The sequence below is a fragment of the Crocodylus siamensis genome, chromosome 14 (assembly GCF_052110815.1).
Source record: "Crocodylus siamensis isolate JL-2025a chromosome 14, ASM5211081v1, whole genome shotgun sequence".
Classification (NCBI taxonomy): domain Eukaryota; kingdom Metazoa; phylum Chordata; order Crocodylia; family Crocodylidae; genus Crocodylus; species Crocodylus siamensis.
The window spans coordinates 11,217,235-11,242,191 of record NC_143408.1 but is presented as its reverse complement, the minus strand read 5'-3'; the positions used below and the strand labels follow the sequence as shown (position 1 = coordinate 11,242,191).

The following is a 24,957-nucleotide window of genomic DNA, read 5'->3' as shown; positions in this document are numbered from 1 at the left end:
ACAGAGCATGAGTTGCACCACTAAAGTTCTCCCCACAATAACTGCTGGCAGCTCCAACCCAGCCACACACCCAACAATGTTTTGCTCAGTACTGGGGAATCCCCAGGAACCAAATGACCACAGTGAAGCATACTTCCACTGGCCACTTGGTGGCAGAGAAATGACAGTGTATTCAGCCTTTCACTGGGTTCATCTACAGGTTCAATTAATGCAAAGAAATAAACTCTGACAGTTTGCACTGGAGTCAACTGCTCCCGGGTGCAGCATCTACACGTGCACCGGGGACAGCAGCAGTTTGAGTTGGGGTAAAGCAGCCCTGGTCTGGCAGCAGGCTCGGGGGGGAGTCAACCCCAGGCTCCAGGTGGTGGCATTGGGCAGTGGAGGGGCTGGCTGGGGTACAATGGTGCTAGTGTGGGGCTAGGCAGCAGGCAGTCCCCACACACCCCAGCCAGCTCATGACCATCTTCATGTATTTCAGTGGTGTTAAGTACTCTGCTGTAAGACAGTACTGTCCCTGGACACTTATCTTATGGCAGAGTTAATTTATGTTGCCCTAATACTGGCACACATGTAGATGGTGACACTTTACTGTGGCACTAATTACTAATTAGTAAAGCGCACACGTAGCTGCACCCACTGAGAACTAATTGGAAGCGGGATGTATGTACATGGCAATCCTGTGGCATTTAGAATCCAGGACAAATCGAGGTATAACCGGTCTGAGGACAAATGCTAAGTCTGTTTCTAGCCTAAAATATTTTTGTGATTGAAATTCTGCATAATTTTATATCATGCAAGTTTCACGAGCAGTTACTGTAATAATCCCTTCAACTAGAACTACTGCAGAGATTTGAAACTAGTCTTTGTCGACAGGTTGTATCATAATATTTACTCTATTCTTTATTTCCACAAAACCAGTCTTTCTGGTTTTAGGTCGTCTTTGTATGAATGGAAGTACCTGTCTCAGTCCCCCAGCAACAGTTTGAATAGAATTGCTGCTTTCTTGCTGTCATTTTTAAAACCAGGTAATACAAGAACCATTTTCAGTTTTTGACTTGTACTACATTTAATCTGTAAAGGTTAAATATGCCTGAATTGAAAAACAAGGGCCACAGACACAAGGGCGAAAAGAGTATATTTACTTATGCCATTCATCGCCATCTTTAGCTGCATACATGACTTCCTTTGAGTTCAGCAGATGCATTCTGTTTAGAAATTTGCCTTTCAGTAAAAGAAGCAAAACTCCCTGAAGATAGGACATACTGTAAAATAGGACTGAATTTCCCACTACAGCTCATCTTATGCGTGCAATTGTTACCAGTAATTCAGGAGCTAGAAAGGGAAAACAGATTGGTTTGTGTGGATCCATGCAGAAATTTAAAAATATTGTAGTATGGCAGTACACTGGATTATTTATGAACATAAACTTGGAAATGAAATATTACATACCACTCTGAATAATTTTAAGCAAAATTCTTTTAAAGGACTAAGCTTATTGGAATTGACTTCTAAATAAGAGGAGTCAATTTGTATTGTCACAGTGCAAAGAACAAAAAGAAGCATCAAACGACTGAATTTAAAACTTACAATGACTGAGAAATAATTAAGCAAACTCCACTGCAAAAGTTAATTTTATTTAACAGTTTTAAAAATATATTTACATTTGTAACCTAAACAGGGCTAAATGAAAGTGAATTCCAATTTTCTTTTAACAGCAACAAAAAAAATGCAACCAGCAAAGCCAAAACAAAATAAAAAAATTTAAAAAAATCAACAGAAATTCCCACTCTCCCAATGCATCCTCAAAAAAACACATAGGTTTATTTGGATCAGCACAAATAATCGTAATTTTTCAAGTTTACATTTATCTTCATCATCCCTGCCTGCCTGAAATAAACCTTCTAGGGGTCTGGACAAATGCCCACTTGGAGTGGCTTCAGAAGCAGAGGGGAAGCTACTGCTTGGGACCTTGAAGCAGCTGTTACACTGTAATCATTACATCTGCATTTGCCCACAGTAATACAAATAAGTGCAGTTTCCCCAGTTTTGACCCTGGATGAAGCAGGGTTACAGCTGGAGTGGTTCTGCTAGGCTTGTGTTGCCTGAGACTCATGTAGATGTAAGAGCTGCAGCATAACAGCAGTTTCATGCCCTCCCCTTTATAAACAGCTACAAATGTATATATGTCCAGACCCTAGGGCAGTGGAGCCAACCTTCTTGGAAGATGTGCCACAAATTAGCCCCACCCCTCCCGAGCGCCACTCTGATTCCCTTCCTCTTCTCCTGCCAGATCTGCCGCTCTGTTTTCTGCTACCTGGCCTACCTGTTGCTGTCTGCTTGTCCCCTCCCTGCTTTTCTGCGTGCCAAACATTCGTGGCACTCATGGCACAGGTTGGCCAGCCCTGCCCTAGGGTAGCAGTAAAATGGCACTCCAAAACCCCTTTGGATATTTCTAATTTAGAGCCCTGCCTCCAGCCCTCTATTATTAGTTTTGAAACACACATTTTTCATGTTAACATCACAGAAGGAACCAAACCAACATTTGGTCATTGGAATGTCATGTATTGCAATGTATTTACATATATAAAAAATATATTGTGATATGCTGTGAAAGTGAAAACAAAATAGTACAGTCCTAGCTAATATCAGAAGCACGAAATGGTAATTTGAGCTTTGAGAAAGCTCATATGGCAAAAAATTCCTCAGACTGATTTACAGAGTTGATGCAAATAGTACAGTTATGACAGAGTAGTGGTTACTGGAAACATCCAACAGAAGACCTGTTTTGTGCTTTCACCACTTGGAGAAAACACATTTTAATCTTTTTGCAATGGCTGTGTTTTATTGTTAAGGACAGGAGGATAAAAGTTACATTATGGCTATGACCCATCCATTTTCTTTATTATATATTGCCAGTAAAAGTTTCTTATACCATTTGTTAATAGCATTCTTCTGTAGAAAACTATTTATATATAATTTAACTAGTCTTACACTCACTTTGCAATTCCCTGTCCAACAACTTCCAAATTTCTTGCTGATTACTTACGTATAAGGGAAGAAAGACCTATTATACTATGACATTGCCTAGATCTTTAGTGACTAAAATTGTGCAAATACATTTTTGTACAAACATGATTAACTCATTGGCTGTCAAAGTCAGTGAAATGTGTAAGATCAAAATCAGATTAAAATATTGTTATCAGTATGCCTTAAGAATAACAAAAGTACCTTACTTATAACATGTTACATTGTCCCCAAGATTCACCAGTCTTTTAGGTCCCATCTCCAAGGGATGACTAGGTCGAATGGTCATAAACTCCTGCAAGACCGTTTCAGGCTGGACATAAGGAAGAATTTCTTTACTGTCCGAGCCCCCAAGGTCTGGAACAGTCTGCCATCAGAGGTGGTTCATGCACCTACATTGAACACCTTCAAGAGTAAATTGGACGCTTATCTTGCTGGGATCCTATGACCCCAGCTGACTTCCTGCCCTTTGGGCAGGGGGCTGGACTCGATGATCTCCCGAGGTCCCTTCCAGCCCTGATGTCTATGAAATCTATGCTCCATAGCCAGAGTTTCAGTTAACACTGCAGTGCTGCTGAGTGTGTAAAGAGCACCATTTTAACAGAATTTTAATGTTTTACTCTGTCCACATTGGCCAGCTCTTGTAGCAACTTTTTAAAGCAAGTTCCAACAAAACACAGAGAAAAGATTTCACAACAGAAAAATGTATTGTAGCTTTAGATCATAACTTGCTACAGGATAGCTTGGAAGAACAGCTTAGAGTTTATTCCTTATGTCTAGATATACAGAATTAAGTGTATGAATCCCCAGGCACTGAAATTAATACCCGTTATGGGCATGTCTAAACGAGCATGCACATGCGGTCAACAGTGCTGCAAACTGCACATGAGATCCTAGTGTCAAAAAACCCACACCAGAAAAACCCAGGGTGGCGCATGTGGCCACTCGAAACTGGAGCCCGGCTGACCAGAGCCACGCTCCAGGTGATGACCAGGCTCTGCACACTCAGATCGCCACCTCTGGGGACCTGGGAGGTCCCCAGGACCCAGGGTTAGGCTGCTCCGGCCAGCCGAGGCGCCTGATGTGCAGTGGTGTGCACTAAGGCAAAAAGCAGCAGCACAATTTTTTCCCCCATGGCAACCACATGCCCCCACTTATGGGGACACAGCCTATGTGTTTACAATCTTCATAACCTAGTGCATATACTATTTTAAAGACATCTACAAAGCCCTTCTACAAAGGCATGCTTTGTTCTACAGATTATGCATTAAGTCACATCAGGGGTAAGCCCAAAAGGAATTAATATAAAAAACACCCCAAGAAATGTAAAAAATCATTTTTTAAACATTTTAATACAATTATGTCTGGCTTTTGTCTCTTAATTCCTTTAAAAACTGATCTGTGACAGTCTAAACTATTTCATTTGCTCCACATCCAAAGTAGCTTTGTGATAAAGCCATGCTGGCTTTGTCCAAACAATGTACAGACATTCTTATCTTTTTTCTTCAATTCTTTCACCATTATAATGGCAGAGGAATCAATAGGGAAATGGTTTAGGATGGTCTAAATCCACACTGAAAGCTGCAAAACTGTTCAATACAGAAAACTGTTCTGGTGCAATGACATTTTTCATTAAAATGTTATTGCCAATACAGAATGCAAGTTAAAGCTTAGCTCTTGTTCTGTGGTGTTTATGCTCCTTGACACGCTTCCGTCAGAATAACCTTTATTTCACCCTGAAATGCCTACTTTATCCATTTATTCAAACTTTCTTTCCCCACTCCTACAGTAATCTGGCAGGAACCACAGCCACCTATACACAAAATCCAAGTACTTTTTTGTGAAACTGCATTAGGAAAATGGGATCAGCCTTTACAGATGAACATGTTTAACTTTGTTCTATATGCAGATACCATGCAATCCACATGTGAAAGGTAGGTACAATGAAGATTCAAAACTCTTTTTTCAGTGCTAGAGGCCACCTCTGGTAGTTTGTAGAAGTATTCAGATCTGAGAGTTATGGTGTGCAATGCATTAGAGGCTCTCTGGAATCAACAACCAATGAAACAGTTATTGCTGAAAAAATGACCACAACTGGAACAAGTAAAGACGTACTGACTGTTAGCACGTGAAAGTTCTCTCCAGTGGTATTCAACCATGAGCTAAGTATCAATCTCAAGAACTATTTACTATCCTTCAGACAGGGAGACACTAACTCGGGTGGAATATCTATGCTGTTTTAGCTACCTGACAGCAGCTGACATGGTTCGTAAAATCCTTTACAAGGAAATGAATGGCTGCTCACCACTGGAGAGGGGATTGGGCAATGGTAACCCACGGTTTAGTGGCCAGAGCACTTTGCGGAGATGCAGGTTCAAACATTCTTAGAACTAGGGCCTTTTGCTCTCCAGGCAAGTTACCTAACAATCAAACTATTGGAATAAAAGGTAGAAAGGCTCTCAGTGTTATTTCTAGCAGGTGTAATAGGGTGAAGAAAAATCCCAAACTGTATATAAGGACATAAGATGCAATTACATAGCTATGCACATGCCAATCAGGTGGATGAGGCAATATGGAATCCAGCCCTTTTGGCCACATTTAACAGTGTTTTAAGCAAATGCTATAGGGACTTTAGTAGAATAGTGTGAAAGGGGCATAAACATTAAATAACATCTTCACCTTGGCAAAGAAAGCAAAAACACATGAACTTCATACTACGAATCTGCTGGAAAGAGACTGTTAGATGTAATTCTTTCAAATGATGGATGACAGATTATGGAACACAGCTACACTGGTAAATAGCATGGGTCACTGGCAGCATAGCCAGCCACAAGAAAGAGCCAAAGACAAATGTTCTGAGAAAGGAAAATCACATCTATGGGGACAAACTTGCTGTGTAAAATTTTTGATGAACATGTACATTTAAATGTTCTTTGTGCTAAAATAGCACCAAGAAATTCCAATAAAGAATAGGGCACTATTATGCTAGGCACTGTACAAAAACACTAAAGGATAGTTCTTATTCCACCTATTAGGTGCCTAACTGAGATGTGATTCCACTTTGATCAAATAATGGTAAAATAGTTCGCATACAAGACAAATAGGTCCTGCCGCTCACTGTTTTTGTGATTTAGTCTTAAGGCTAAGACGATAGAGTTAAAAATGTAGACATGTTTTCAGGGACTTCAGCGGAGTGGAATAGATTTCACACTTAGTAACCTAATAGGACCTGTCCTTTAACGACTGTCCCTTTGCTGAAGAGCTTACAATAGAAACAGACAAGACAGAAGAGAGAAAGGAACCATTATCTCCCTTTTCCAGATGGGGAAATGAGGGACAGAGAAGGGATTTGCTTAAGGTCACAAAGGACGTGTGCCTCAGCTGGTATATGAACCTAGATCTCAAAAGTAGTACAGTGACACAAAGCCATCATTCTCCTGTTGCTTAAATTCTCCCAACATCTTTTGGAGGCAAAAAACAACCCCCCTGCCCCCATCAACCTCCCTTCCCCCCACCATACAAAACAAAACAAGACAAGACAAAGGCAATTTTTGACGATATTATGTGCCTTCCAATTGGAAAGAGAAAATTCAGATTCTCTACTAAAAACAAAATTATTAAATCAAAGTTAGGGAGGCCTCCCTCCGGTCAATCTTGGCATTAAAAGACTGAATGTTTATTATATAAAAGCATGAGCATTTATTATATAAAAACAATGTAGTAAAATCCATTTGTTCTACTGTAGTACTGTAGAATATTTAAAACGTGCTGGAAATGCCATAAAGACAAAGAGGCTGGATTCACTTTAAATATGCCCTCGTTGTAGTCCAAAACACATACACTTCCTCCTTGGTGCAGAAGGAAGATAGAAGAATAAGAATGTATACGGGTGAAAATAAAAATGAATGACACAACACCAATATAATGGTGGGGATTACAGGCCTCCAAGTCGGAAACAAGAGGTGGATGAGGCACTCTTCAAGGAGGTGACAAAACTATCCAAAAATTATGAGATGGTACTGATAGGAGACTTCAGTTTTATGGACACCTCTTGAAAGAACCATACAGCCAAACGTAAAATGTTGAGCCACTTGCGTGGTGGATGACTTTGTTCTAGAAGGCCGAGGATACAACTTGAGGATTCTCTTTCCTGGATCTTGTCCTGACCAACAGGAAAGACTTGGTGGAGGTTGCTTCTAAAAAGCACAATATTGGAGGCCCAATGAGAAACTGTTCCGACCCAATGGAAGCCAAAGAAGAATGGTAAGAGACTAATGTGGCTGCACAAGGAGGTTCTTGGAGCCTCAGATGAAAAAGGAAAGCACACAGGCATTGGGCAAAATGGGCAGTTCACCAAGGAGCCACACCAGAAAATGAGGTTTTATAAATATGTTGGCCAGAAAAGAAAGACCAAGGAAGCTGTGGGTCCACAGTCAAATGCCATTGTAGCAGAAGATGCTATGAAGGTGGAACACTCAATACCTACTTACCCTCAGTCTTCATGAAAAAATTTAGCTGCAACCAGACACCTAAAAAAGTTCACTTTGATAAAGAAGTGGACAAACTAGGGATGAGATAGCAAAAGAACAGTCAGAGAGCTTGTGAGTTGTCTTAATTCTGTTCAGCAGGGCCCTGATGAACCTTTTTTTACCACATGGGACCAGGAGGTAATTTTTTTCCCCTCCTGCTGCTGTGTCAGGGGTTTCTTTTTACACTTTCCTCAGAAGCAGTGGGTGTTGACTGCAGCCAAGGCTGGGGATTTTTACTGGAATGCACCAGAACTCCTGCTTGGACTTAAACCCAGAGGTTCCTGGCTAGAGGGCCTTGCCCCTGTACTGGGGGTCAGACTGATCACCATATCTGGGGTCAGAAAGTAATTTTACCCCATGGTCAGACTAATACCAACTGTGAGGGTGTTTGCTTTTCTCTGTAGTGGGGGACATGGCCCTCTTCCTTGGATTTCTCAAGTGTATTTTAACAATTTTTGCAGCAGCAGGACATTGGTCACCATGGCTCTCTTGCTTTACCTGTGGCAGATGAGGGTGTTATGTCTTGTGGTTGTGTCAAGGTTGACTGTAGTTTTGTTAATAAGGTAGATAATGGGTTTGTAGTAGGGGTGTGCGAAGCAGGCCGTATTAGATTCAGATTTGGTTTTGGATTCAGCCTGATTCAGGGGACAGTGATTCAATTCACTGATTAGGATCACTGTCCCAATTCAGTTTGGCCAAATCCAAATCTGAAGATTCGATTCTGATTCAGAGAATCAGTGATATGGCCATAGACACAGCTTTATATGTTTTTTTTTCTACATTCCTCGAGGTACCAGGCACAGCTCATGAACACTGATGGGGCAGATGGAGCATCCCACAGGAGTGCGGGGGGCCCCGTGTGCTTGGCAGCAGACCCGGAGGTGGACCGGAAGTACTTCTGGTCTGCTTGCGGGTCCGCCACTGAGCATGTGCGGGAGCCCTCTGCACCCCCTGGCTTAGCGATTGACCATGGGGGGCACCCCAGGTGCCCCCCCCCCCAGACTCATGAGGCCCCAGTCACTGAGCCGGGCGGGGGGGTTCCTGCACACTCTGTGGTGGACCCGGAAGTGGACGGGTTCGCTGCTGAGCATGCTGGGGACACCCTTTACTCCTTTAGGATGCTCCATCGACCCCACCATCTCAGTGTTCATGAGCCACTAGGGCTGTGCAAAGCTTCAGGTGGTCTTTTGATTTGGAGGAGATTCGGCCTGATTTGGTGGCTGAATTTCCAAATCCGAATTGAATCAGGGGACCAACTTAAAGGTCCAGATTAATTTAAAGTTCTCTGAATATTCAGAATAAATCTTCTGGGACTCACCACTCCTGCAGCAGCCTCGGGGCTTTGGGGGCTCGTGCAGAGCCCCCCACATGGTGTGGGGCAGTGGGGATTGCCCCCCACTGTCAGGAGTGGTGAGTGTGAGGGTTGTTTTTTTTTTTCTTCTTAAAGGGTCAGAGCTGGCCTGGGCAGGGCACCTGTGGAGGGGTGGGGGAGGAAAGTGGGGGGGCGGTCAGGAGTCTCATGCAGAGCCCCACGTGGAGAATGGGACAGTGGGGATCGCTGCCCCCTCCCCACCTGGCAGTCTGGGGTTTTTTTTTTCCCAAAAAGCCTGGAGCTGGGGTGGGCAGGGCAGCCATTGCTGGGCTGGGAGAGCGGGCAGGGGATGGGCCTGGCCTGGGTGATTTGAAAATTCGTCAGCAGCCGAACTGAATTGGAAAAGTGATTCAAATCACTGAATTGAATCACTGTCTCCCGAATCGGCTGAATCCAAATTTGAAGCAAATACGAGCTGCTTTGCACAGGCCTACGAGCCACCTGGTACCTTGAGTTATGTAGAAAAAACATACAAAGCTGTGTCTATGTCTGAATCGTCAAATCTCTCTATATTGAATCGGAGGCTTGCGATTTGATTTGGAGAGATTAATGGTTTTCCTGAATTGGGCCGAATTTCCTCTGAATCGGATCAGTGACTGAAGCTCTGCACAGCCCTAGTTTGTATAGGATGGTTTGGATGGGGATGATTCTGCCTCAGGCTGGGGTTTGACTAGATGACCTCTGGAGGTCCCTTCCAGCCCTACTTCTCTGTGATTCCAAGAGTGAAGATTTTTTAGACTGAAGCTTTTCCAGTAAAACTAGTATTAACAGACTTTCCTTTATTGTTCTATCGCCAGGTTTGTTCATTGTAAAATGGAAAAAATAGGGATCTTAGAAAGAATACAAATTATTACAAGCTGTAAGCAAGACATGTCCATAAAACATGAGCTTCCACTGAAAAACAAGATAAAAAATTAATCTCACACACAAATATAAAAATGAGGGCATAAGTCAGACAATTATATTTAACAAGAACTAAGAAAAGATGTATTAGAAATGGAAACTATGCCAAAAGATTGGCTGTTGTTTTACAGCACCCAGCATAATGGAGTCCTGATTCTGAATGGGATCTTCAAGGCACTCCTGTAATATACTTCATAAATTAGTTAACCTAAGATGACATCCATCCTAGATCTTCAATTTAAACAAAAAAGATTTGACAATGTATATCATAGTCATCATTAGAGTATTTGAAAATTAAACTTAGAATGTTAAAGTCTTAAAATTGCATGCACAGGTGAGGGACAAACATTTGGCAGATGTGCCACAAATTAGCCCTCCACTCTCCCTAAGTGCCATTCTGATCCACTTCTGTCCAACCTGCTGCTCTACTTTCTATTCCTAGCCATGGACTCTCTGCCCAATTTGCTGCTCTGCTTTCTGCTTCCATCCCTATGCTCCCTGCCACATCTGCTGCTATTCTACCTGTTCTTCCCACCCCAATATGCTATGTGCTAAACCCAGAGGCTGCCTGTGCCCCTTGTGGTGCCCATGCTGCAGGTTGGCCCCCCTTAGCATGCATCACAGTAGCAGTCAAAACTTGGAGTAAAACATTTCTGTCAGGTTCATGTTAACTGCCTAACCATTTACTTTAATAACAATGATACTGAAATAATAATATTATAAATGATGGAAAACAGTAGCAAATACATTCAGTTTTGTTTCCTGGTCATTAATAAAATTGATTAAAATATATATAGTTACTGTAGCTTTATATCCCAAGGCTTTATATGCCTCGATTTTCATAAGGCTGAGAACCACTGATCTGGGGATTTGCATTTTCACAGACATGCTTGTAAATTTGCTTCTTTTCTATCTTGGAGAACATATAACACCAAGAGTTTCCCTATGCCTGACGAAGGATCTTTGTGCCTGAAACCTTGCAAAGAACTTTTTTCCAACCTTTTAGTCAGTCTAATAAAAGATATCACATCTACCCAAAGAACCGTGCCTGCCTTTTAAAGATCAAGGCAGACAAGGTTCTTTGGGTGAACTTGATATCTTTTATTAGACCAACTTAAATAGTTGGAAAAAACTGTTTTACAAGCTTTTGGGTTTAAAAACCCTTCGTCAGGCTAAGGAAGTTTCTGCAGTTGGTGCGTGCTCTTCCTGGATGGAAAAGGAGCTGAAAGGAGGAAAGAACAAACTCACATATCAAAAAATATTAGGTATTTTCATATAGAAAGAGTTTCTGGCAGCAACTCCATTTCAGCCCCTACATGAAAGAGTGAAAAACAAATCAAGAACACGATTCTGTGTTATGTTTTTATAGAAGCCAATGAAAGCGTCTAGGACAGTAAAAGAGAGAAATTAAAATTACAAACACATTCATCGTCTTCCTATTAGTTGCCTAGTGAATGTAGCCACATCCTCAGAGCTCTGCCTCCTACTGTCTTGGTAATGTGGAACGGAAGTATTATCACTGGAGCCCTTTCTGCCATCTTCCGGATACTATTCCCTTCCAAGACACTTAGAAAGAACAGATACTACCATCATTACAATGGAGCTCTGTGATCTGAATCTTACATACCGTGGGTGCAAAAACAAATCTTTATCACGACAACAAGCAGTTCTGAGAAAAGCATGACAGTTTGAACGTGAGGGAAAAAGAGGGATATTGTACCCTAAGAAAATCTGCAAAATCTAAAGAAAAGGAATGTTTAGCTGAGATGTCAAAATCAGCTATAACAAGAAATCAGAGATGGTTAAGGCAGAGGAGGAAGAAAAATAGAGCCAAAGGTCATCTAATTTTTAAAATGCCATTCATAATCTTAGTAGGAAGGATGCAGGGAAAAGTGAATGAAAACTTCTAATTTTTTCTTTTACAGGTTGGGGACTTCATTGATCACAAGTTAACTGTAAGCAGAAGCATATCCAGGATTTTGTCAAGGCAGAGTTTGGTGCTACAGGGGTGGCTACATCCCCCAACTCCCAACCTCTTTCCAGTTCCATGCACCAGGGCGGACAGAGTACTACAGGAACAGCAGACAGGGACTTTTTTTTTTTTTTTTTTAACTCTCTAAAGCAGGTCAGAGGCCTGTTCCATGCCCCTCATCTTCTTTCCTCCCCCACTTGCCTGCTGCTACTCTCCCCACTGTCCTGTGGAGTGACAGAAGCTTCAGAGCCACTTCTGGGCAGCTCCAGCCAGGCTGTGCAGGGGCTGGGCTTGGCCTAGGACAGCGGTGGTGGCAGATAGGTTCCTTCTCCCTGTGCTGGTGGGAAATACCTTGGGGGACTAGGCAGGGAAGGGAAAATGTTAGCTGCTGCTGCTGTCCTGGGCTTAGCCTGGCCCCTGCACTGCCTGGCTGGAGTGGGCAGAAGGGTTCTGGCATTCTTCTCAACTCCTGGGTCAGTGGGGACAGTGGCAATGACAGGGGTAGGGGGAAAGAAAGGGGGCATTCATTTGGGCATGGAGGGGAAGAGGATGTGGAATTCTCATCTGCCTGGGGGAACTTAACAATGTCTTAGCTGCTGTTCTTGAGGACTGATCAGAAAGGGCCACTGCACTCCATCTGGAGCCACCCCTAACTAAGTCAATGTTAGTGGTTTCACAAGTTTAAATTCCTCCTCTTGTGAAGGTTTGTGGCTTATTTCTACTGCCATCTTTAGAAGCAGGATATAGATGTTCCTATTAATACTGAAACATTTTACTTAAAAATATTTTAATGAAAATTTACATAGTGGAACTGAACATAGAATTTGGGGTATTAATTGCAACATAGTGATACCAGAGCCAGTAAGAAGTCTCTTCCTTTCTCCTTGTGCCAGTGATCCTAAAGGAGTAAAGATCAATAAAAGCTTGTGCAATGAAAACAAGTGTTTTTAACTGCAAACATACAAATATGTGGAAGTAAATTCTTTGATTTCTTAATTTTCTTTAAGCAGATTTTTATAGCTGCTTAACAGAAAATGAGCTACGTGAAGGATATAAACATTATAACCAATATAAGTAGAGGGGATAGACTGTTGTAGCTGTGATGTTCCAGGAAATGTATGAGGCAAGGATTTTTGTAGTATCTTTTACTGGACCAGATGGGGGAGAGGTTAAACAAGCTTTCAGGCATTAACCGCCCTTCCTTAATCACTCACCTCAATGCAACTTCTAAAAGGTACCTTTCAATAATAGTTAGCTGTTAGACTGACAACATTGCTGTTATATAAGAAATCATACTTTTGAGACTCTTACCTCTTTCCAATAGTGAATTTTAAGGGACAAACCCATCAAGGAGTTTTTTTGTTTAGGAAATAAAATAGAAAATGCAGCCTTGGCTCTAATGGCAAAGATTGTTACAGCACTACATGGGTTCAGAGGCCAAACAGATATATTAGAGAAATGGTTTTCAACCTGTGGTCTGTGGACCCCTGGGGGTCCCCACATTATATGTAAGGGAAAGATAATTATGATCAATCAAAAGTATGTGACTACCTACACTTACAATTTAAATGGGTCTGCACCTCAATTCAAAATTTCCAAAGGGCTCAGCATATCTAGTGAAAATTTTTTAGGGGTCAGCAAATGAAAAAAAGGTTGAAAACCAATGTATTAGAGAAATTTGATTTATACAATATTGTAATCACCAATGAATGGGACTCATAACTTTAGTTCACGTTCTAGAACCAGAAATATTGTATTTTAGTATGCTAAAAGCATCAAATGTTCTCACTTCAGGTCTTTATAGGAGATGGAGTGCACACACAGTTGAGGCGATAATTCTCAAAAGCAAGGGTAAAATTATCTTTTCTAAGCAGGCTAGCCAAGACTACACAATAAATATGACTTGATAATGTCTATTACAAATGAGCTTTAATGTTATGGATTCTTTTATTTCATTTGTATTATGAACAACATATGAAAGAAATAGTTTTTTTTTCTTCTAATGTACCAATTTCTGTAATTTCCTAGTAGAAATAAGAACACATTTTAAAATTTAAGTTTCAAGGAGATAGAGCTCAGTCAGATACTGAAGGAAAGTCTTTCAGAATTTGACCCAACAAGCCAGTGGAAGCTTCTTAATGTAAATGCAATGCTCTGTACATTAATACTGAGATTATACTCTTCAAAGTGCCACACTTCTGTGCAAGATACCTTTGCTCAGAAGGGTAGTATTTATGAGTGGCAGAGGGATGCCTTTTGCCACTTGAGTTAGCGAATCACATTCTGTTTTCAGGATATTGTTTTTAATGGACTGGAATGTATAAAGTTCAAAACAGAATTTAATGTCTTAAAATAAATTAAATTTCCTTGATTCAGTACTCTCTCAAGCAAAATTGATTTTATATAAACTAATGTTAATCTGACTAAACTGTCCCTCTACACATGCACTATTAATATCTAAGGAAATTAATCAGAAATTAAGAAATGTCCACATTTGGGATATTTCAAGCTATACTGGCAACTTGCTAAGACCAACTGTGCCTAATTATGTTAAAACTGAACACACTGTAGTTTCCCTCATCTTCATTCTGGAGATGCAACCCTGACATTGCAAGGTAGGACCTTCACTCTCCAGCACAAGGACAAGTCAAGATGGTCACTGCCTCATTTTAGAACCTTGCAGATGACACTTGGGTCATACCTGGGATAAAGACAAAATATGGCTTGAGCTGGATGACCAGTTACAAAATTGTAACTAATTCTTAAATCCAAGCAATATATACAAACAAACTAACTGTTAAACCACACATGCTCCTTTGAAAAAGAGAACATCAAACTATTTTCTTTAACATTAGAAATCAAACCTATATTCATAACAAGTGTAAGTAGAGGCTCAAAAAAAATAGCTGAATTTCTCATATCAGTTAGTCTTTAAAACTTCCCAAGAGACAATTCTGTAACCACTAATTAATATTATTTCCTGATCTGTGTGACAAACAGGGGGCTCTCTTTTTAAACCAGCATACATAATGAGTGTATCTATTGTGTCAAACTCTGGAAAGTCAAATCAACCAATACTTTTTCAAAGACAGCCATAGAATTCATAGGAATGCTTATGATGCTTCTGCTAGAGCCATTCATCCTACTTTTTAATCTAGATCAAGGGTGCTCAATCCCCAGGCCATGGGCCGGATCCAGCACTTTGTAATTCAGCCTGCGGGGCTCCCAACCGGATCCTGTGGGGAGCCCTGTGCGCTGGATCGCGTGTCCAGTGTGGTACAGGGCCTGACACTGGTGTATGGGGGCTGGGCTATGGTGGCACAGAGCCCAGTATCAGCTGGATGGCCCACAGGCTGGATCAGGCCCTGTGCTGCCCCCTGTACACTGGGATAGGGCTACAGCCTGGTCGGGGTGGCACAGGCCCCAGAGCCTGGTCCCAGTGCATGGAGGTGGTGCAAACCCAACCCCGGTCCATGGACTGGCTCCATGCCATTCATCTGGTCCATGGGGTCAACAATGTGAGCACCGCTGAGCTAGACTATAATCCAACCCAATACCTAGGAGTAAAACAAACAAACAAAAAGTTAAGAGATGAATTTAATGACCGTGGTAATATAAATCCTTTCAGAAGGCTCGTAATTTAGCCAGTTCTTAGCATTGCTGGAGCATAAGTTTATACTAAACCATTCACTTGCATCAATGGCTTTTACAAGTAGAAAATAGTCTCAGAAGGGAAAGTGCTAAAACTACTCTATTTCCTCTCAGCATTGCATTGTAGCAGATTTGTCCAATGCTTTTCTTCCATATTAACCTACACTATGTTAAAGCAGCACCACAGCCACATAAGCGCAGAGTGCCATATACATAAAAGTTCTTACTGTTATCCCGGTATAATGAAATAGGAACAGGTAAAAGGCATCCACTAATAAAATGATCACTAAAATTCATACATCAGAACCTTGGTAAAGCACCATATTTCAGAAAGGTGTTTGAAGTGCACAGCTGTATCTGAAGTTGGAGGCAGAGTATTCTTGAATTTGACGATCAGATTCCCAGTGAGGTTCTTCAGCGAGTATGACCACTACTGAACCAGTCTAATTACTTACTGGTTTTATGCAGAAAAATTGGGGGAGGGGAAAGAGTGTTTCCTATTACATCCTCTAGTCCAACTGGTTCTTTTCTACTTTGACACTTCTGCTTTCACAGTTGTCCTTGTTTTGATTAGCTGATTCTTCTATATGTGAGCTGGAATTTTTTGGTTGTTCTAGTTGTGTGCTGGGACCAGTCAGCTCCCCAGTATTTGGGGAGGGGTTCTGGGCCTCCTCTACACTCAGGGTAGCATTACTTTGCTCCTTTGCATGAAGTGTGGGGTTGGTCATTTGTTCTGCTTCTTGTTGAGATGCTGGTGCATTTACATCTTTGGGGGGTTCAGGACAGCTGACGGGAGCCAACACCAAAGGAGGATGAGGTAGGTCTTTCTGTAAAAGAAAATTGTTTTTTTTAGAATGATGGGAAGTGAGAAGAAAGAGCTACTACTCCTACTAAGGGCAACATTAGCAGTGACTGATCAAAACATGCTAGTTTCTACAGGAAACCAGCCATCATACTGAGGGTGCAGACTGACCAATTATATTGATTGAAAACATAGGGGAAATGTATTGAGTTTTAAAGTGATTTGTAATAATTGGTCCATATGTCCACTCTATGATACAGGTAATGGATATCCAATCACAGTAATTTAAGAGTGGTTTCATTCTGGAATAAGGTACCCTGATTTAAGTTCACTTATGCAGGATGCAAATGGATGCACAAAACATAAAATGGATCATTTGATGCACTCACAAGTGCTATGTCTTTCTCACCAGTTTAAAGTAGTAAAATTGTTTCATCTGTCTACTGCTTGAGTGTCCAATATTAATTACATGCTAACTGGGTGGTAGAGTTAAAAATAACGTTAGCTAAAGGCTAACAAGAGGGCTACAATTGCAGTAACTTCAAACCCCAAAAGATTTACTTTTGGGATAGGTCCCACTGATTCACAAAAGCAAAATGTCCACAGCAGTCTCATAAAATGCTTAAAGTCTTAGAACTTAAAGCTTAAAGGGTTCATTATTTCTAAATGATTTGGGAAGTGACAGGCATACATTTAACTTTTAAAAAGGAATAGAGAATTGGCACTCATGAGCATGCATCAACAGTTGTAATGAAGTTGCTAAGTGTGCACACTCCTAAAGCTGCAAGCCAAACTGCAAACTTTAATCCTGAACAAAACAGCATGGAAGTTGCAACAGATTTGCAGAGACAGATGTAACAGTTAAATGAGAACACCTAATTATCAGTACAATTTAATATTAGACAGTCAGAGAGCTTTTGATGGGTCTGAATGAATTCAAATCAGCAGGGCCTGATAAACTTCAAACCAGGTACTGAAGAAACTGGTAGAGATGATCTTGGAGCCATTGGCAATAATATTTTCAAAGTCATGGGAGATGGGCAAGGTACCAGAGGACTGGAAAAGGGCCATTGTAGTGTCCCTCTTTAAAGAAGGCATGACCTGGGGAACAACACACTGGTTTGCCTCACCTGAATACCTGGGAAGTTACTGCAGCATCTCCTAAGGAAGTTCCCTTGCAAGCATCTGGACGAGGAAAGGCTGATCACAAGCAACCATCACAGATTTACTAAGAACAAATTGTGTCAAACTTGATCTCAGCCTTTGGAGAAATATGGCCTAAACTAAACTACTATGGGATGGATAAACAGGTGGCTCAGTAGCTGCAAGCAAAAGGTATTTATAAATGGATTCCTATTGGAAAGGTATGTTTTGAGTGGAGTCCCACAGGCGTCTGTCCCAGGCCTGGTACTGTTCAATGTGTTTATTAATGATTTGGATGCTGGCATATAAAGCTTCTTGAGCAAATTTGCAAATGCCATAAAATCAGGAAGGACCAGGAATGTACTGGAGGATGGGAGCACAATTCAGTAGGCTCTTGACCAGGGGTGGGCAATTATGGACGGCCACTTAAGTATGGGTGCTGATCCAGTGAGGGGGGGAGGGAGGGAGAAGTGCTGATGTGCACGGCATTGTGGGAAGGAGGGTGCTGACACAGGCCAGCGTGGCAAAGTGGGGCGGCAATTGTGGGTGGCAGTCCAGTCTGGCTTGGCCCATCTGTCCCAGCCCCAGCCCCAGAGACTCCTGATGTCTTTTTTAAGCCTTCTTCAGAAGTAGTGTGTGTTGGCTGCAGCCAGAGCTGGGGATTTTGAGGAAGGTGTGCCAACACTTCTGCTGGGACTTAAACCTGGAGGTTCCTGGCTAGGTCTTGCATCTATGCTTAGGCTCAGATCGAGTGCCATTTTCAGGGTCAGGAAATAATTTCACACCCATGGTTAGATTGGTATAGACTGGGGAGAGGGGGCTGCCATCCTCTGTAGCAGGAGACATGTCTCTCTTTCTTGGATCTCTCAAGAGTATTTTAACAACTTTTGAACCAGCAAGATATTGGCCACCACGGTCCCCCTGCTTTACCTGTGGCAGATTAGGGTATTATGCCTTGTGCTTGTGTCAAGGTTGACTGTGTAGTTTTGTTAATAGAGTAGAAAATGGGTTTGTATAGATTGGATTGGATAGGGATGATCCTGCCTCAGGTAGAGGGGTTGGACTAGGTGACCTACAGAGGTCCGTTCCAGCCCTATGATTCATATAACTACTGTTTTTGTCCATGTGTTGCTTCCTTCTTAGGTGGAAAAATGTTTTGGAGTTCTGCCATTTCTTTCTTCATAGTGATAAATTCCATTGTTCATTAATGATAAATAATGACTGATACTTTTTGGGGGATCTCAAAGTAGTTTAATAGTAACTGAACTTAAAAATCTCTATTATGAGTTTTTATTCTCATTATAGATTTGAAGATCTAAAATACAGAAATGGTCAATGGCTTGTCACTGGATCACTAGTGGAACGGACTGCAGAGGGGAAACAGGAGTAAAGAAAGGAGGCTGCTGTGGGTCTGACACTGGCCCCAACCTGGGCTCAGGGCGAGAGTCAGAGCCACAGCAGCTGCCTGCTCCCTGCTTCACTGTGTGTGAAAATATAAGATGAGGAGCTTTATTCCCTTATGCTGCTTGTGGGAAAATACCTCATTGTATATTTGAGTAAATACAGTATTTGATTTTTTTTTATTTTACCTAGACAAGTTTCTGCAGGCTTCAGGTCAAGTTATATTCATTATCAAGTCAAATTCAAGCTGTTACTATAGGCCAGTCTATTTTTACACTGTGAACTGCCTACAAAATAAAATGACCATATTTTAAAACTACATGTAACATCTCAATGAGGCTTACAGTGTGCAAACAACTCTTTATAATGTGCAGGAACTTATATAAAAAAGTATTATTTATAATAAAGTAGTATGAGTCTTACTACTGTTCTTGCAGTGGTCTGGGACCTAGCTTTGTTACTATTCTACCATAGCAGGAAGTTTCCACTGGCCCTACCCAGACTGTTTTTTGGGGGTGCCAAACTTCTAAGTCCTCCTGGGAATGCAGAGTGTCTAAGTATATACACCACACTATATACTTCTGTAGAAACCCTGTATGGTGATGAAATACTGAAGCACAAGAATGTTTTTTTTAAAGGGTGGCTTCTGGCTCAGCAGTGATATTAATATATTTTTCCAACTGGAGGACCCTCTTCAGTGACTTAATCTTCAAATTGAGGCCCACTCTATGCTTAACAAGTTTTGCTTAGATAGCTATAGAGGTATGAAGTATGGAAAAAAATCATAAACCAAAACAACGTAAGTAAACCAGCAAAGGCCCAGGCTAGCTTCAGAAAACTGGTATTATATACTAGCAAAATCTTTGTGGGCCTGCATAAACTAAGGGATATCCTCTTAGAGAGTTCACCATCATAACAATATTGGAAATCCTATCAACTATAGACAAGACCAAAGCTTATCAAAAGTAATGAACAACTAACTTAATTCACTTTGAGCAAAAGAACAGCTTTGACAATGTCTGTATTTGTGTGACCTTTCAAACTCTGTTGATCTCACCAAACCCTGATTTCACTGGACAGTATTTTGTGTTGAATGCACAACAAATTATACTTGGTATTGCAGCACATTATGAATAAACATTTTACAGTTCCAAAATAACACACAAGTGTTTTGACTGAAATGATATATGAAGATATTTCACAGTTCCTGAAAGAAGTTGCCTGACATCACAATAGGACATATACCATCTCTACTACAGAGTCACCAACAATTTTTCTCCCATTTATTAAACACCTATTCAGTGAACTGTCCCTTATTTTGGGGTACTGTCTTCTTCTTTCAGCAAACAATACTGACTGCCTCAAACTGGATGCATTTTAATTTACAACAAAAAGTAAAAACAGACCAGTCGTAGATGATGGTTTGAGATGCTACGCTAGCTTCTCACCTCACCCTGACATGATCTAGGCTATGAAAGGAAGATCTACAAATATGACTAAGTTTAAGGGAGTTACTATCTGAAGTTATATTAAACAACTATGAATGAAAATGTACATCATAATCTCCCCAAATTATGTAATGATCAGGTTGTTTAGGAAGGCACTTATCGTCTCACATTGGTCAGTTCTGCTGCCCACAAACATTAAAGTAACAATCACAAGATCATGTCCAACAATTACTAAAGCAAATAAAATAATACTTAGGATCAAAAAGGGAACTTCAAATATAAATATCTTTGTTTTGTTGGGTAGTACTACAATATTTTACTCAACTTTAATTCTAGTTAGGTTTATAGTATTATTATTCTTGAAGACAGTCATATCAAACGTATTCACCGCAAAGCCGCTGCCTGTCCAGAACATCGTAAGCTCCTTTCGCCAAAGAGCAACAGCAAAGCTAGTGATAAGAGTACAGGGTACCAAGTAGAGGAGAGCTGGCTGACCCATCTGCATCAATGCCAAGGCTACAAAAGTCACCAGAAGGCCAATACCATACGCTAAAAGGAGATAAAAATGCAAAATGAAGTTATTCAGACAGTTTTGCTCAATAATGGCCATATTGTCGTCTTGAAAAATCATCTAATATTAATTTGTCAAGTAATATTATAAAACTCCTTTTACTGTTTAGTATATGTGGTGTAATGAATTCAATAATTGAAACAATACAAGTGAAATAAACTGAAAAAAAATCTATGCATCATGTCAGTGCTAAAAATAATCACAACACTGGCATTAAAACAGTATTTTTTAATGAAATGAAAACAAAATACAGATAACATTACTGTCTGACTACTACAACTGGCACACTTACTTGTAACTTGGAAATTCTTGGTTATAGTTTTTGCTTATTTAGTGAAACACCATTAAACAAATATCTAGCTATGTGTTACAACTCGTTAAATCATTTATTTCTACTTATGGTATAATATACTGCAGAAAATATTAAACTGAATATAAAATATCTTCAAAAGCTTTCAGGGCAAGTTCCTGCAAATATGCCAGGTATAGGCTGATAAATCTAATTCCTCAACAAAAATTCCCATTACTTGGAGTTAATATTATATAGAAATATTTTATAGCATTTACTGAACCATTAAGTCAGCTAAGTAAACTTCTACCAAAGCAAGGTAAGTAATGGAAGTAATATCTACTTTATTTCATTAATATGACAAAGAGTATGAAAGTAATTTTTGTACCTAGACTACTACATTTTTGTGGCAATTTTACACAGCTGATTTAAGAGTAGAATGCTGCAGTTTTAATCAAGGAATTCAAAATCAGAGTTATGTTTAATAATCCAAGTTTCTGAATGGAAATATAACAGGAATGTAAAGTACCACTGAATTACCATTGGAGACTCAGTGGAACCTGTAATTCTTACAATTCTGGCAGTTGTTTTTCTTAAAGCTCTTTTGGTGCCTTCAGTTGCTAGAATATTCAAACTTTTCTATCTTAAGTATGGACTTTAAGGGGTTTACACGTTTAAGAAATATGAACATATGTTGCAGTCATAATGTGAGTCTCCAAATTCTAGAAATTCCATATATTTAATACACAGTTAAGTGAAATACACTGAATATAGCCAAACAGTTAGGAGGTAGTAAAATTACCAACAGCCTTTTCTGAAATTGAAGCCCTCTGATGTTTCTGCTTGTCATTTTGCAATTGTACTGGTTGTTTATCTCAAACTTGAAGAAACGTTTTCTTCTGTTAATAGCAGACCATAAATGAAGGAAGTTCCAAGTTAATTTGCTTATGGACAGATCCAAACTGTCCTTGCTGGTGCCTAAACATGTCTTGCATGGAATTTAGTCTCCTAAACCATGAAAAACAATCCACATCAACCTCACTGCAGTGGCCACAAAACCACTTAGAAGACCAGAATCATTAAATACCCCATTTTGGTCTGAAAAATTCCATATGCGTTTTGGCTTAAGCTTGTGGTACATGGTCAGAAACGACTTAGGTCACTAAACTCATATCTTTTAAGCCAGTGATTTTCAAACCAGGATACCGTAGCACCTTGGGGTATCTTGAGAGCCTTTCAAGGGTAGTGTGAGGTGCCATACAATGCTAACACTGTTAACACCTAACAGTTAGCACAGTGGCATGTAAACATAATTTGCAAGATAAACCCAGAGATTTCAAATAGGGATCCATAATTTTGAAAACACTGTGACCTGTTGTGATCTTTATGAGTTCTTTGCAACAGAAAAAAGTCACTACTATTTTTCCAAAGTAACAAAAAAAAAAAAAAGATTGAAAGGTAAGATCTGGTATTTTCTGAGAGATACCTTGAGTCTAAAAAAAAAGGTTAAGAAGCACTGCTCTAAACCAGTGATGCCTATCAGGGTGCTGCACAAAATCAGCAGTTAGGTGTGCAAACACCTATACACAATTCACAAGACATACCAGTTGATTTAAAATAGTGTTAAAAACAATCTGAACTTTTGTGATTTTTCTGAGTTCTTCGCAACAGAAGAATAGCTCTATTATTTTCCCATAGTTAAAAAAAAGAAGTGAAAGCAAAGAGCTGGCATTTTCCAAGGTGTGTCTGGAGTCTACCAAGGGCTATCTTGATTCTAAAAGCTTGAGAAGCATTACTTTAGGTCAGGGATGGACAAGCAGTTGGGCCCAAAGGCCACGCAGGGAGTTTTGCTGAACTGTTATAGATTGGGTCAGCACCGCACCCCCCTTCCCTGGCAACAACTCATCAAACTCCCTATGGGGCTTTGGGTGGTTGGGGAGCCATGCTTGGGACAGGCATAATCCACTCCCCTCACACCCTGCCCTATGGGGAGAGGGAGGTGAAAGGGGCATATGCATGGGGGGAGGAGGGGAGGGCTGCCTGGAAGCCAGCCAGGGTGAGGGGAGGGAGGGGGAAGGCAGGGGGTGAATGGAGCAGAGCTCATCCAGTTGGCTGCTACCCCTTTTATGCTCTGCATGGGGCAACCAGTATTGTTATCCTGCCTAAAGCCACCGGCTCTGGCCCCAGTCCCAGGCCCCAGCCAGCACACAGCTTATGGTATGGCTGTTCCCAGTGTGGCTGCAGCCAGCCAGACTCGCAATGTCACCAGGAAGTGAAGGGAGCAGTGCAGCACCCAGCCTGCTGGAGCCACACCAGGAACAGCCCTACTGGAAGCTGTGCTCACCAGCCAGGGCCTGCGCCCAGTCCCAGGCTGGTGGAGCTGTTCTGCTCCCTTTGCCTCCAGCTGCAGCTGCAGCTGCAGCTGCTTCTCCTGCTCCTGCCGTGTGGGGAAGCTTTATCCAGGTGGCTCCTGCCCAGCATGTGGAGCTCCAGCTCCCAGGTGGCTGCTCATTGTATTGGGCAAGTAGAGTGGATGGAAGGCAACTGATACCTGGAGCCAGGGCTCCACACACTGGGCAGGAGCTACCTGGCTAAAGCTCCTCCCCACCCCGAGCAGTGCAGCAGTTGGAGCTGGAGATGAAGAGAACAGAACAGCCCTGCCAGTCCAGGCCCCAGCCAGTGTGCAGCTTCTCAGCATGGCTGCAACTGGCCAGGTGCTGCTCCGCTCACCTCACCTCCAGTGGCGGCTCCTCCTCCAGCCTCTGCTGCACTGCTTTGGGCGGGGAGGAAGCTTCACCTGGGCTGCTCCTTGTGGAGGCGATGGGAGTAGAGCAGCATCTGGCTTCAGCCACACTGGGAACAGCCCTGCCAGAAGCTGCATGATGGTTGGGGCTCGGATCAGCGGGAGCACGGTGCGGGCTGCCATGGCGGGAGTGGGTACTGCTCGGTCCCATGTGGAGCACCATAAGGGCAGGCATGGCCTGGATCCAGCCTGTGGGCTGTATTTTGCCCACACCTGCTGTAAGCTCTGCCAATATCCAGATTGGTGTTGAGGGATACCTAAACTCTACTGAAGTTTCAAGCCATTAGGTGTCCACAGAGCACCCCTAAAGGCTTGACTGAGTTCAGGCTTTTACTACAGGAAGCAACATGCTCTCCTGTACAACCTCCAAAAGCCCTGCAGTGATGGACCAGTCGTGATGGAGAAAGAACTAATCCAGCCATGAATCTACATGCAAGCAGCTGTAGCCTGATGGTTGCCTTGCATTTGGGTTGAGACATGGGTGCAATTTGGCAGCTGCTACTGTGACTGAACAGTCTTATTCAGGATCCCCTCTACTCACATCACATGGGAAAGGGAGAAGAAAAGGTGCCCTAAACCTAGGCAGCTTTCCTCAGCTACTCTCAGGCATGGCTGGTGGTGGTAGAACAGCTCAACTTTTTTACAATAGGTTAGCAGTTAGATGACTTGCCCAGGAAGGGGGAGGCCAGGGTTCTAGGCTACCCAAGAGCCTGATGGCTTCACATCAATATCTCCCATTCTCAGAAAAGTGCCCAGATCACCAAGGCTTTTGAGTGAAGGCACCCTCCTTTTGTTGGAACCAGGCCACTAGAGATCCAGAGCGTAAGATACATGGAGCCAGGAGAACAAGAAAGAACAAACCCAACTCTCTAATTCAGTGATAAGGGCACTCCCCTGGAAGTGGAGGAGACCTAGATGTGTGATTAGGTCTGAACTGAAGCTGCTCCCAATGAGTTCAATACTTCTCCTCTAGGAAATCAGAGGTGACTACAGGAAGCAGAATTGAGACACACCTCTGTGTTCAGCACTTCCTTGCTACAGGCACTCCC

At 41.7% G+C, this 24,957-nt stretch overlaps 1 protein-coding gene across 2 annotated transcripts in view; it reads right to left on the bottom strand.

Annotated features, from left to right (window-relative positions):
- Nucleotides 1-1,619: 1,619 nt before the first annotated feature.
- The window catches only part of SPPL2B (signal peptide peptidase like 2B), a 144,119-nt gene continuing 120,781 nt past the window's right edge, over nt 1,620-24,957 (bottom strand). The window contains exons 14-15 of one of the 2 annotated variants that reach the window (XM_090027849.1): nt 20,571-20,794; nt 1,620-16,278 (exon numbers count right to left, since the gene is read on the bottom strand). In XM_090027849.1, coding sequence (XP_089883975.1) covers nt 15,961-16,278; nt 20,571-20,794 — 542 coding nt within the window. In that variant the 3' untranslated portion in view covers nt 1,620-15,960. The remainder of the gene's footprint in view (nt 16,279-20,570; nt 20,795-24,957) is intronic. The other variant, XM_090027850.1, reaches the window with a different exon arrangement.